This window comes from Chiloscyllium plagiosum, chromosome 12 (genome assembly GCF_004010195.1).
Source record: "Chiloscyllium plagiosum isolate BGI_BamShark_2017 chromosome 12, ASM401019v2, whole genome shotgun sequence".
In the NCBI taxonomy this organism is placed as follows: Eukaryota; Metazoa; Chordata; class Chondrichthyes; order Orectolobiformes; family Hemiscylliidae; genus Chiloscyllium; species Chiloscyllium plagiosum.
The window spans coordinates 11,922,139-11,937,043 of record NC_057721.1 but is presented as its reverse complement, the minus strand read 5'-3'; the positions used below and the strand labels follow the sequence as shown (position 1 = coordinate 11,937,043).

Here is a 14,905-nt window from a genome sequence, read left to right as displayed (position 1 = left end):
TGCAACTGTTATAGTTGCATGCTAGATCCTTGGAAGTATTTAAAGAGGAGGGAAATAGGTTTTTGAAACATCAAGGAGTTGACAATAGGCGGAGTTGTGCAAATGAGTTCAGGCCTGGGGCAGATCAGCCATGATCCTGTTGAATGGTGAAGTAAGCTTGAGGAGATGAATTGCCATCTCCTCTACTCCTATTCCTGTGTCCTTACGGGGGATTAAAATAGGGTCACATGAGAAAAAACATTTTGGAGGCACAGCAAGCAGGGAATCCATGACTGTGTTCATAAGCAGATAAATAGTTTGTGTGTTTGACAAGTTTACTCAAGATCAATCCGACATGAAACCTTAAAACACCACTTGCACAGAATGTCTCTGTGCGACTAAAGAATAATTAATTTTCTGAAATTTTAAAAGAACATACCTCTTTGCCATGGATATTGACATGCCAATGCAAGTTTCTCTGGTTCAGAATTTAAGAAGCCAAGTTAAATGTACTAAGTAAATAATTTTGACCTTTTCCCCAACACAGGGCAGAGTTAACATTTCAGGTCCAGTGACACCTCTTATGCTGCAATCCCATGAGAATCTGAGAGAAAGAATTCCTAGTTCATTGTAAGAGGCTCCAGAAGCAACAAGAGCAGATGTTAATACAAGTCATTTTGCTATAATGTGTGTTTCACCAGTGCAAATTGGCTATAATGTGATTAATAAATTGTGGACGCTGTTTTGATAATGCAAACTTTCTACTGAATGGGTATAGCAATTTTCTATTAGGCATCCTGTAAAGTGCAATTTTCTATAGCGGCTTCTCATAATGCGATTTTCTATAGCACGAGGTTGCAGAGGAGAACATCTGTTGCATTATAGCAGAATGATCTGTATTCACTGAGACTTTCACAAAATCATCAGGGACCTCTTCTGCTTTCAGATTGGTTTGCTGTACTCTGAAACATTTTTCTTCTTTTAACTGCAGCACATGACACCCTGGCAAATCAATTCTGACAGATAACACCTGTACTGAATATGCAGGGACTCTACCAATGAAACTTCAGTATATTTCTATACTGAATGGAAGATATAATATTATGTTTTTCTTGATCTGATTGTCTTTGATTATCAATACCATGATCACATCCATTGATCTTTGCAAGGGGTCTAGTTGTTCATGTGTTTTTTTTAAATTGGTAGTTTAATTCTATATCTAAACTAGCATAAAGGTTCCAGTCTTGCTGGGTTGGTAACTTGGTGTTGGAGACAGTGATTGATTGCAATGTCCTGATATGCGACGTTTGCATATTTACCTTGTGACTATGCATAGAGCTTATGCTGGTGGCTTAGGCAGCATGGTGGCTTAGTGGTTAGCAATGTTTGCCTCACAGCGCCAGGGTCCAGGATTCGATTCCAACCTTTGGTGACTGTGAAGTTTGCACATTTTTCGTATGTCTGTGTGGATTTCTTCTGGATGCTCCGATTTCCTCCCACAGTCCAAAGATGTGCAGGCTAGGTGAATTGGCAATGCTAAATTGTCCATTGTATTTAGGGATGTATAGTTTAGGTGTATTAGTTGGGGTAAATATAGAGTAATAGGGTAGGGGAATGGGTCTGGGTGGGTTACTCTTCGGAGGGTCAGTGTGGACTTATTGGGCTGAAGGGCCTGTTTCCACACTGTAGGGCTTCTATGATCCTATTGTAAACCGTAATTGTATGGTTTTTGGAAGTAGAAAATCACTTAAATTAGAGTCTGCGAAGTATATAATATTTTGACCCAAAGTACCTTTTGAGAAGGTAGTTTTGAGCTATTACCTTGAATCCCTGCAGCCAGTGTCATATACACCTACAGTGCTGTTAGTTTCAGGATTTTGACCCACTGCCTGTGAGGAACTACTATATAGTTCCAAGTCAGAATGGTCCTTGGCTTGGAGGGGCACTTTGCAAATGATGTTGTTCCTATGCAGTTGCTTCCTCAGTCTTCAGTAGTAGAGGTAGCAGGTTTGGAAGAACTTTGTTAACTAATGTTGAGAGAGCCTTGTTAGTTTGTCTTTGTAATTTGAAGATGGTATACATTGCTGCCAATGGTGGAGGATGTGAATATTTAAGGTGATTGATAGAGTGTTGGAACAAGCAGGATATTCTACCTCGGATGATGTTGAGCTTCTTGGCTTGTTAGATGTGTATTGACAGCAAGTGGAAAGTGTTCCATGACATTCTTGACTTGTATCTTTAGTGAATGTTGAGCAGGCCCTGGGGAGTCATTGTAAATTTCAGAATTCGCCTATTAGATCTTTCTGACCATTGTCCATTCCAGCTGTTTGAAAATAATAATTGCTAATATTGTTTTTCATTTTTTGGGATGAATTTCTTCCAGATGGATCCTTGCTATAAAGGCTTATTATGCAAAATAATTGCTTCAGTTGTTTTTGTTTAAAGGTGTACCCAAATTATTATTGTCACAACTGGTTTCAAGAAGAATAGTAGCAAGTGCAGCACAGGTATTAAATGTTCTTTTTATTCTTCCTTAAAGGAAATAAAGAAGGATGTGAAGAAAGAAAACCAATCAGTAAAACCTACAGAAATGCATGGAGATGATGTCTCCAATGGCAGCCTGCTGTCTTCAAGTGATCCAACTCTTAAAAGTCCTAGAAAAGGTAAGTCTGTGTCAAAGACAATTATTTCCTTCATTGATTAGGGCACCTGCGCAAGGAGAAATATTTGTTAAAATAACAAAAACCATATCCTACCAAGTATTTTAACATGAATAGTTGCTGAAGAATTCAATTTTAATGAAAAACCATGTGTTTTGCAATGAACCATGTTGATATTGAGGGTACCAATGGTAACCTTTTTATTGTTGCATTGAGGTGATGGTCTTTTATTAAAGAAAAGTTAACTTTTCAAAATCTAAAGCAAAATCCAGAACATATGAGAAAAGCATCACAAATCTTCTGAAAGAGAAAGCCTTGCATTTCTGATGGGATCAATTTGAACAATGTTCTGTATTTTTTAGGAATATATCCTAATCTTGTGAATAATTCTAACAATCTATTTTACTGCATAGATACAGCCTCTTTGAATCCTACAGTGTGGAAGCGGGCCATTTGGCTCATCAAGCCCACACTGATCCTTCGAAGGGCATCCCACCCAGACCTATTCCTCTACCCTATCTCTGTAACCCTGCATTTCCTGTGGCTAATCCACCTATCCAGCAAATCCCTGCACACTGTGGGCAATTTAGCATGGCAGTCCACCTAACCTGCACATCTTTGGACTGTGGAGGAAGCCAGAGTGTCCAGAGGGAACCCATGCGGACAGGGAGAATGTTCAAACTTCACACAGACTGTTACCTGAGGATGGAGTCAAACTTAGGTCCCTGGCTGCTGTGAGGCAGCAGTACTAACTTTTGAGGCACCATGCCACCCCACTTGGTGGTGGAAATTATTTACAGGTTAAATACAGATGACATTTAAATATGTTGAGATTGGACAATATGGTATTCAAGTGTGAAACAGTCAATTGTGCCATTTTCTGCTCTCATTTCTGGATTTCTTTTTTAAATGCTCAAAGATTTTTTACAATTGCTGCAAATTTTGTGCTGTCTAATATTCCATGTCCTTCTATACTTGTTTGTCTCATATCATTCCTTTCTGTCATACCTACCTTAAAACTACCCATACATAACCTGTAATATTGATGAAAATGAAGTGTTTGCAAGCAAATCCACAAAAAATCCAAACTATATTTGTGCCAGATAAAAGTTCATAATTACTTAATTTAGTATACTGTGGGGACCAGTGTCAAAAATCTCAGTTATCCTCATCAAAATTCATTTGGGGTTTATTGCCAATCACACTTGTAGGCATTCCAGATTGATAGGTGCAATAGCATTACTGTTCATTTCTATAAGTTGTTTTGAAACTTTAAATGCTGCTGGCATATCCAATTGTGAAGTTATATGAATAATGCATTACAGAGCATGCAGTTACATTGGTAACTGTTGTCCTAAATGCTACTACCAGATATTCTCTGACTGCTTTTAAAAGCATTTTTAAAATCCATCTTTTACACTGAAACTTTTGCACACATCACTTACTGGTCTACATGAGTTGATGCCCCTTTCTATTCTGAACTTGATTTCTTCCTCCTTTCCCTTGTGTTATGACAAGGAGGTGAACCTCTCTGTTAAATAAACCAAACACCAGAAAAGCTTGCCTTGTCATCTGTTAAAATATGAGTGACTGAGAACTCCCAAATTCCACTACTTGAAGAAAATAACATCAATTTATTTTTCTCTAAAAGTGAACATTCAACAACAACTATTCACAACTCTAAGCCCCCCTTTCTCTTAACTGCTTACTACCTGTCTCCAACTCTATAATAATATGCTGTTCCAATAAGGCACTTATTAAAATTGCATCACTTAATTTCAAAAATACAGATTTGCTGTCATCTTCTATGTCTTCTCTCTTCTTGGATTGTCTTCTTTCTTTTTACTGCGAGTATGTTTCATATGAAAAGGTACCTTTTGATAGAGAGTGTTTTCTAATTTCTGTGACAGCAGGATGTTAGATGGGCAATTAGCTCTCCATGAGTTTCTCATACTTTGGCAGTTGCTCTCTGACTAATTTTTAAAATTACTATATTTATAATCCTCAATATCAGATCATCTCATTGGTTTGATGTTGGGAAAACAATAAATTCAAACTCGATTGGGTTTTAGTATCCTGGAGCATAATTTAAACTGGTTAAATTCAAATTGTTGTCAAAACAGCAACTAAAACTCAGGTATCATTTCACAGCCAAATGTTAAGTATTTGCAATTTTCCAGCACTCGTTGGGACTGCCAACTAGTCATGTACTCAGATGCTTGTAATCCCTCAGTTCAGAACAGCATTCACTCTCTCTTAAAGGTAGACTTCACGCCTTCAACTTCATAACACCTGCCTCTTGTAAAATCCCATGGCACATTTTATGTAATAAGCTTTCATGTTGTTTGTACATTAGTTCATAATTTGTTTAGATTTCAACTGCATTAAATTTAATCTATTGGGAGATATACCTCTTGGCTTCTAATCAAGCTTGTATGTTGTGCTTAATCTTTTGTTTGTATGCTGTATAAATAAAGAAAACAAGAAAAGGATGGGTTCTGTATCCCAGTGATACATAAAATGAGCAAATTCCGAATTGAGAGTCAAAATATTACCTGACTTGCTATTGTCATGAAAGGAGGAAAAAAAATTGACTTAAGTTGACAATAACTGGTGCTTCTTGAATTTATTGTATTGCCAACTTTTAAAGGGAGGTGTGAAAAGAAAAGCTCTTTCCTTATTCTAAACATTGACACTTCAAAGTAGGTACATCCATTTGAGAAGACAGCACAGGAAATAAATAGTGATGTCTGTCTTGAGTGTAACAAAATTAGTTAAGTGGACCCCAGAATGGATTTCCCTGATTGGACCAGGTTAACAACCCTAATCAGGGACCCCTGGCTGACAGATATGAACAAGAGTGTCAAACCACCTGTTCATTCTGCAAGTTAGTTCTGAGGAAGCCAGATCAGTCTCAAGTATTATACATGTGGTGGGATACTGGCCTCTGTGGAGTTACTTCAGTGTCCTTGAGCTCCTTTTGGCTTTTTGCTACTCACTTTCTTTAAGATTGTGGCTAAATACTTAAGAATAAGTGACTGGAAAGATTCAAGGGTTGAGCGACTCTTTAAGGAGGTGAATAGTGGGAGTTTGGTGGGATTAGAAAGTAAGAGATAATGAGAAAGAGAATGGGAAATTGGTGTGTAGAATCAGTGACTGGAGATTAGTGAAAAGGAACCTGCAGGGAAATCCTTCTTGACCTCCCACAAAATGTCATCTGTACCTCTATCCAAAAGGAGAGAAGCCAGAGGCAAGTTGGAGAAAGTAAAGAAGATGACATGAGATAGAGAGAAGCAAAGCAACAGGTTAGAAGAGAAGTACAAGAGACCATGTTATTTGGGGAGCAACTTGGGGAGCTTTTGGTTGCAAACCAGCAGAATGATCTTTCTTTCTGTTAAGAGTTGTTGACTGAAATACAAAGTAAAATTTAAACACTTTAAATTGACGTGGAGATGAAATCACCTCTGTTGTGCTCATAATGTACTCTAACCATGTGCTAAATCTCCAAATTGAGCACCTATTAATGCGAATTTCATTTTTCTTTCTTTTTCTGAAAGATTGTGACAGTTGAGTCTATAAATATATGTGATATAAAATACATGCACTCAGCAAGAAAGGAATAATTTCATTTTCTCTTGATTTGAAATAGTATTGTCTAATCTACTGTAGAATTTGTGGTTAGGGCTCTTGTGATATAGTGGCAGTGACCCCACCTCTGAGCCAGGAGGCCCAGGTTCAAGTCCAAACTTCCCCAGAATGTGTCATAACTCTGAACAGATTTGTTTTCTTTTTGGTATAAATCTCTTGTGCAGTTGTAGTGTCCTTAACTTTGAGCCAGGAGGCCAGGTTTCAAGACCCAACTATTCCAGAGGAGTGTCATTGCATTTCTGAACAGGCTGGTTTGGAAAATGTTTGTTTTTTTTAAACTTCCTCTTCAACACAGCAGAAAGAGGGAGAAAGCAAGAGACCCAGGATTGCATGTGTGACATTTCAGAGTTGGGGTACTAGTTTAACAGCTGCAGCTTTAAGGGAACTGTTGATTGGGAAAGCAAATCAAACAGTGTCATCTCAGCTAAGTGGTGGGTTGAAAGTGTATTCTTTTGGAAGAAGGAATTAACTGTGAAACAGGAATATTGTGAAGAAAGGTCACTGGACTTGAAATGTCAACTGTTTCTCCTTCCACAGATGATGCTAGACCAGCAATTTCTGTTTTAGTTCCAGATTTCCGACATCTGCAGTTCTGTATTTTATGGAATAATTAAAAATCAGAGTCACTATAATAAAGCGCTTTCAGTAAGCAAAGTTGGGTAAGGGAAGGAAGCTTACAGTATTTTTATCTAAACATAATTGTGCTTGTTTAAAAAAAAAAGGGTTTAACTAAGGGGCTAAAGGAAAATTATGTTATGAAAGCTCGCATTTGATATTATCCTCCTGTGCAGTGTGGCAAATTGTGGAAGCTTCAGTTGTCCAGGGTCCCTTCAGTGTCCTGTCTACCTGGTCTGTTGCACCACATAATTTGATAATCATGTACTCCCTCAGCCTTCTCTGCTCCAAGTAAAACAGCAGTAGTCAATAAATTTTCTCTTCATAGCTAAAACTCTTCAGCCCAAGCAACACCCTGGTAGACTCCAGTACAGTCACATTCCTTTTACAATGTGGATGTCAGAACTGCATGCAATATCCTAGCTGATGGTGAATAACATCTGAAATAGGAGTGAGACCAGGTCATTTAGCTCACTGTGCGAGCTGCACTGTTCTTTCAAAGTTATGAATGGCCTAACTGTGTCTCTAATTCTACTTTTCTTGCTGACCTCGTAACCCTCAATGTGTTGATCAGAAATCTAATTCACCCTTGAATATATTTAGTGACCAGTCTCCACTGCTTTCTGTAAAGGAGAATTCCAAAAACTGATGATGCTCTTAGAAAAGAAATTTCTTCTCATCTTAATCTTAATTGGGAAACCCAATTTTTGTAAGTATGCCCACTAGTTCTAGATTATTTCCACAAAGAAACATTCTTTTACTATTGAACCTATCAAGTCCCCCTCAGAATTTTGTATATTTGTCTACTTATTCTTACAAATTGTGGTGGGTATACACCTGAACTGCTAAATTTTTTCCTCACAAGAAAACCTATTTATTCCAGCAGTCAAATCTAGTGAAGCTTCTCTAAACTACTACTAATGCAATTATATTCCTCCTCATGTAAGGAGACCATGACTGTACAGCCCTGCAGAAATGAAGTGGGCGGAGTACTTTTTTGGCTTTAGTCTTGGATTAATTACAGTTATTTATTCCACTTCTCTGTCCGTAATACTCATTGCTGTAATAGCTGTTGCTTGGAAGGAAGCGACTGCATTTTATCCTTTTTTTTGGATCCAGCCAAAAGAATCTAGGAATGTTAAGATCTCAGAAGTGATAGTGAAATGCTTTTCTGGATCCCAGATTTGAAAATTAGAGATGAAACCTCTGCTTTTCCAAAGATCATTTGGAAATCCATAGAGACAGTATCCCTTCTAGGATCAAAGCTGAGAGTAATTTGTAAAGCAAAGATTGGAGAAAGCTGGAGTTTAGGTGAACAACAATACTGACAAATCTTAATGGACAAAATCTTATTTCAAATAAATTGACGGGTCAAACAAATTAATGTGCAATCAACTTCATTTACAAATTTGCTTTATAGACTGCAGAAATGGAGATAAGAAACTTGGAAGTAAGAGATAATTGGACATTTCTGCTGTTATAGTGAATAAAATTATAGAATGGTTGCAGCATGGTTGGAGGCCTTTCAACCCATTGTAACTGTTTGTCAGAAAACTCAGTTTCATCTATCTCTGTGCCTTTTAGCTCTGTATTTTATTTTCTCCTCAGGTGGTTATTCATGTCCTTTTGACTGCCACACTTAAATCTGCGTCTTCAGTTTCAAAGGCAGTGACTTTCAGACCCTAACCACTCACTGTGTAGCAAAAGGTTTGCTCATCAGTTCTAAATCTTTTGCCATTCAGTTTAAATCATTCTCTTATAATTCTTGATTTCTCTGTCAATGGGGATAGTTCCATACGATCTAGAAACCTGTGTTAATACCTGACAATAAATAATTTCTGTCTTGTTAAATAAAATGGACCAGTTGCTGACAGTAAAGGAGGTTTATTTTATTTTAGGGATGAAAAGTAACTAGTTATTGCTTAAGATTAATGTTTCACTTGATTCTTCTAAAATAATAGGAATTGTGTGTGTGTGTATTTATATCCTCTGAATCATTAACTTGGTAATCATTTTTATTTGCTTCTGGTTTACCATTATGACAGGCCACAAATGCCAGTATCATCTTTGCTCATTGGAAGTTTAAAAAATGTGTGCAAATTCCAGGCTATGGTTTCAGCATGTGACCAAGGGTGAAAGGTTAGGAGAGTGTTCCATTGTTCTTGTTCTTATCTGCCTGTCTGTTTATGGCTGTAAATTAACCCATTGAAAGCACAAATGGCTTGATCAGCACTGATGCCTGAAGCAAGACCAAATCAGATCACTTTTGGGAGAGCAAATCTTAGCAGGACTTAATGGTAAGGTCCTAGGGAGTGTTGCTGAACAAAGAGACCTTGGAGTGCAGGTTCATAGCTCCTTGAAAGTGGAGTCGCAGGTAGATAGGATAATGAAGAATGCGTTTGGTATGCTTTCCTTTATTGGTCAGAGTATTAAACACAGGAGTAGGAAGGTCATGTTGCGGCTGTACAGGACGTTGATTAGGCCACTATTGGAATATTATGTGCAATTCTAGTCTTGTTCCTATTGGGAAGATGTTGTGAAACTTGAAAAGGTTCAGAAAAGATTTACAAGAATATTGCCAGGGTTGGAGGATTTGAGCTATAAGTAGAGGCTGAACAGGCTGGGGCTGTTTTTCCTGGAGCGTTGGAGGCTGAGGGTTGACATTTACACAGGTTTATAAAATCATGAGGGCCATGGATAGGATAAATAGGCAAAGTATTTTCCCTGGGATAGGGTGAGTCCAGAACTAGAGGGCATAGGTTTAGGGTGAGAGGGGAAAGATATAAAAGAGATCTAAGGGGCAACCTTTTCATGCAGAGGGTGGTATGTGTATGGAATGAGCTGGCAGAGGATGTGGTGGAGGCTAGTACAATTGCAACATTTAAAAGGAATTTGGATGTGTATGTGAATAGGAAGGGTTTGGAGGGATATGGGCCAGGTGGGACTAGATTTGGATCGGGATATCTGGACGGGTTGGACCGAAGGGTCTGTTTCCGTGCTGTAAATCTCTATGACTCTGACGTGTTGTCTTTTAATTTGCAATTTGTGGCACTTCCTTTCTGCACTGCTACCTTTGCCTACAAAGCAAGAATGACTGTACTTGAAAATAATTGTTCAGTTGTGTAATACCTCAAGACCTGAAAGGTACTATATAAATGCAAGGTGTTTGTTTCTTTTAGTTTCATTTTTTTCTTTCTTTGTATGCTATATATCGATGCAGATGAGTGCTTATTTGTGATGAAAATTCTAAAATTCCATCAGGGCAGAGTATTGGTACAGTAATGTGGCATGTCTCCAGAGGATGTATATGGTTTCCATTTCTAAAGTGACTAAATATCCAAGAACAAAATCACGCTTAAAGTAACTTGAGATAACATTCAGTAATTGGTGTCAAATAAGAGTTGAGGTATCGCAGAGTATGCTTTCTATACGATATATGCTGGACTTAAACTGGAGATTTAGTTCACTTTTGGCTCTAATCTTTTGTGGTTGTATTTTATGATTAGAAAAGTAACAGTATAGCTCTGGAAACAACCAGATAAAGCCACGGCAAGTAAGTTGTTTCAGGATGCTGTGTTGCATTGATTTGAGTTTGCATTTTCATCATAGTGTTATTTCTGCCTATTTCAGCCAGCATTAGCTCACAAGATTCCTGAGATTTCCTCCCCATGTCTCATTAGTACAAGGTATTTAACACTTGTTGGATTATGAGGCAAACTGAGTGATTTATATAGCTATTGTGTAAGGAGCTGTTAAGGAGTGGAAGGATTTCTAATCAATTTAATCTGAAATTCTCTTGTAGCAATTGCTGGTCATAAAATTGAATTAAATCTAAAACATACTATTAGATATATTCTGCATTAAATATAATCCAGTTCTTCCTTTGTGTTCGATGAGTTTGCATTTTCATCATAGTGTTATTTCTGCCTATTTCAGCCAGCATTAGCTCACAAGATTCCTGAGATTTCCTCCCCATGTCTCATTAGTACAAGGTATTTAACATTGAATTGAATTAAATCTAAAACATACTATTAGATATATTCTCCATTAAATATAATACAGTTCTTCCTTTGTGTTCGATGCTTGAATAACTGATTAGAATAATTAGAGATTTCGATCTCATTAAAACTGACTTGAAAGAGAACTCGGTTCTTTACAAGTGAAAGTTCTTCTTGACTGCATTAGTGCCACCTATAGGTGTTGAAATATAAGATGGTATAGTAATTCAGATGGCTGAGAACATACTTTGAATCAATGCTGCAAAATAAATGGGGCCAAGGAAGAGAAAACAGCTCTTTTTTTTTTTGGAAAAAAGAAAGTGTTTGCATTTAGTCCTTAATGCTTTCTCCAGTTTTCTCATCAATCCAGTGAAGGAGTGCAATATATCATTGATCTTTATTGGCTTATCAGGAAAAGGAAATATTAACTTCAATGGTTGTAAAAATAATTGGTGAGTGGTGAGTTGTTAAAATCTGATCTCCTAACAATTTATATCATAGCCTTTTTGAAGATATTGGTTAGATGTGCTTATTTTGTGGATATTTAATGTCTTTTACTTTTGATTCTGTTCATTTGAATGTATTGTTGTTTAACATTGTTGAGTATGTGTTGCTGAAAAGCACAGCACATCAGGCAGCATCCAAGGAGCAGGAAAAGCAATGTTTCGGGCCGGAGCCCTTCATCAGGAATGAGGTGAGAGCCTGGGGGATGGAGAGATATATGGGAGGGGATGGGGCTGGGGAGAAGGTAGCTGGGAGTGCAATAGGTTGATGGAAGTGGGGGTAAAGGTGACAGGTCAGAGAGGAGGGTGGAGCGGGTAGCTGGGAAGGAAGATGGACAGGTCATGGGGATGCTGCTGAACTGGAAGGTTGGAGGTGGGGGGACGGGAAATGAGGAAACTGGTGAAGTTCACATTGATGCCCTGGGGTTGAAGTGTTCCAAGACAGAAGATAAGGCGTTCTTCCCTCCATGCATCGCGTGGTGAGGGAGTGGTGATATAGCAGGCCCAGGACCTGCATGTCCTTGGCTGAGTGGGAGGGGGAGTTGAGCCACAGGGCAGTGGGGTTGGTTGGTGCGGGTGTCCCGGAGATGTTCTCTAAAGCACTCTGCGAGAAGGCATCCAGTCTGCCTAATGTAGAGGAGACCGCATCGGGAGCAATGGATACAATAAATGACGTGTGGAAGTGCAAGTGAATCTTTGGATGTGGAAGGCTCCTTTTGGGGCATTGGATGGAGGTAAGGGGGAGGTGTGGGCACAGGTTTTACAATTCCTGCGGTGGCAGGGGAAGGTGCCAGGAGGGGAGGGTGGGTTGGGAGGCGTGGATCTGACCAGGTGGTCACGGAGGGAACGGTCTTTGTGGAAAGTGGATATGAGTGGGAGGGAAATATCCCTGGTGGTGGGGTCCATTTGTAGGTGGCGGAAATGTCAGCGGATGATGCGATTTGTGTGGAGGCTGGTGGGGTGAAAGGTGAGGACCAGGAGAGGGGACGTCTATCCTTGCGGTTGGAGGAGTGGGGTTTGAGGGGCGGAGGTGCAGGACATGGATGAGACCTGTTGGAGGGCATCTTCAACCACATGGGAGGGGAAGCTTCGGTTTTTAAAGAAGGAGGCCATCTGGTGTGTTTTGTGGTGGAACTGGCCCTCTTGGGAGCAGATGTGGCAGAGACGGAGGATTTGGGATGATGGGTTAGCATTTTTGCAGGAGGTAGGGTAGGAGGAGGTGTAATCCAGGTAGCTATGGGAGTCGGGTTTGTCAAAAATGTTAGTGTTGGATTGGGCCTCCTAGATGGAGAGGTCTAGGAAGGGGATGGAGGTGTCAGAGATTGTCCAGATGAACTTAAGGTCAGGGTGGAATGTGTTGGTGAAGTTGATGAACTGTTTGACCTCGTGGGAGCATGAGGTGGCGCCGATGCAGTTTTCAATGTAACAGAGGAAGAGGTGGGGAGTGGTGCTGGTATAACTCCGAAAGATGGACTGTTCTTCATAATCGACAAAGAGACAGTCATAGCTGGGGCCCAAATAGGTACCCATGGCTACCCCTTTCGTCTGGAGGAAGTGGGAGGATTGGAAGGAGAAATTGAGGGTGAGGACCAGTTCAGCCAAACGAATAAGAGTGTCAGTGGAAGGGTACTGGTGGGGACATTGGGAGAGGAAGAAATGGAGGGCCTTGAGGCCCTGGTCATGGCGAATGGAAGTGTAGAAGGGCTGGATGCCCATGGTGAAGATGAAGCATTGGGGCCCAGGGAAACAGAAGTCTTGGGGGAGCTGGAGGGCATATGTGGTGTTCTGAACTTATGTGGTGAGTTCCTGGACCAGGGGGGAATAGGACAGTATCAAGGTATGTGGAGATGAGTTCGGTGGGGCAGGAGAAGGCTGAGACGATAGGTTCACCGGGGTAGTCAGGCTTGTGGATCTTGGGTAGGACTACAATCGGGCGGTGCAGGGTTCCCAAACTGAGGTTGGAAGCTGAGAGTGGGAGATCCCCTGAGGTGAATTATAAATAAGAGGTCTCAGCACTGATCTTTGTGGAACACTGCTGGCCACAAACCTGCAGTCAGAAAAACACTCCGCCACAGTTAACCCCACCATGTTCTCTGAGCAAGCCAATTTTCAATCCAACTTAACTCACCATGTGATGTACTCTTTTGGACCAGCCTACTTTAAGGGACCTTGTCAAATGCTTTAGTAAAGTCCATGTGGATAACATCCACTGCCCTGTCCTCACCAATCATCTTTGTCTCTTCCTCAAAAAAAAGCAGTCAAATTTGAGACAAGACCTCCACTGCATAAAGCCATGCTGATTATACCGAACAAGTCCAATCTTTTCCAAATGCAAGTAAATCCTGTCAGTAAGAATCTTCTCCATTAATTTCCTTACCACTGATGTAAGGCTTACCAGCATAAAATTTCCTACATTATCCCTGTTTTCTCTTTTTTAAAAAACTGAACAACATTAGTTATTCTCCATCTTCTGGGACCTCCCCTGTGGCTAAAAAGGATACAAAGATCTCTGTGAAGGCCCGAGAAATCTCCCTTGCCTTCCTCAAACTCTTGGGACAGATCCCGTCAAGCCTTATCTTCCTTAATGTTTTTCAAGACACCCAATACCATCACCATCTTAATATCAACATGCTATCAACATACCTTCCCTAGTATCACTAATCATCCATGTCCTTCTCGGTGAATTGCAAAGTACATGAAGGACTTCACCCATTTTCTCTGGCTCCACACACACATTCTCTCCTTTTCTCCTTCCGTGGATGTAGCTACCCACATGCATGTTTACTAACCATGTGTTCTTGATAACTTCATGAATAAAATAACATTAAGCAATGTCTCCTACATAGTACTGAAGTGTGTGCTGCATAGTCAAACGAACTATTTCATAACCAGTTTCAGAGGATGAAGCTGCATATGACTCCATTGTTGGCTTCACCTTGTTCCTCTGAATTTATTTAATCATGCTATTTGAAGAATCCCACCCACTTTGCTTTGTGAATGTTCCCACTTAATGATACTTTGAATTGCACCTGAATCGTCTACTGAATGTTACATGTCCATTTCATTATTCCACTGATCATATGGTTTCAACTAAGAAGAAGATAGAAAATTTAAATGCGCTTTCTGCTACTTTCTATAATTGTATGTAGGATTTTAGTTTTGTCTAATTCTTTTTCCTTAGTTTTCAACCTTAACTGTTGCACAATCACTCACAACCACCAAGTTTTATTTGAAAGAACTGGATAGCAAATGTTACCTTTGGAAGTCATCTTTAAACACATTTTTATTAACATTTATTGCAGAGGTTCTTGATGCAATTATTCGCCAGTTAACTCAACAACTACAATTTCAATCCTTTCCTTTGTAGAGGAGCACAAGTGAATCTGACACCCCCATACATGCAAATGCAATTATTTCTCAAAACTAATTCACTCAGGTTTTCTGTTGGGTAAGTACCAATACTGTAGAAGCAGCTGTTCATGAACAGTCAGCCTTGCATATT

The 14,905-nt window shown here is 39.6% G+C and overlaps 1 protein-coding gene across 2 annotated transcripts in view; it reads left to right on the top strand.

The window, feature by feature from the left end:
* The window catches only part of sh3kbp1 (SH3-domain kinase binding protein 1), a 179,320-nt gene that overhangs the window by 64,469 nt on the left and 99,946 nt on the right, over positions 1-14,905 (top strand). For both annotated transcript variants that reach the window (XM_043700472.1, XM_043700471.1), the window contains exon 3: positions 2,519-2,642. In XM_043700472.1, coding sequence (XP_043556407.1) covers positions 2,519-2,642 — 124 coding nt within the window. The remainder of the gene's footprint in view (positions 1-2,518; positions 2,643-14,905) is intronic.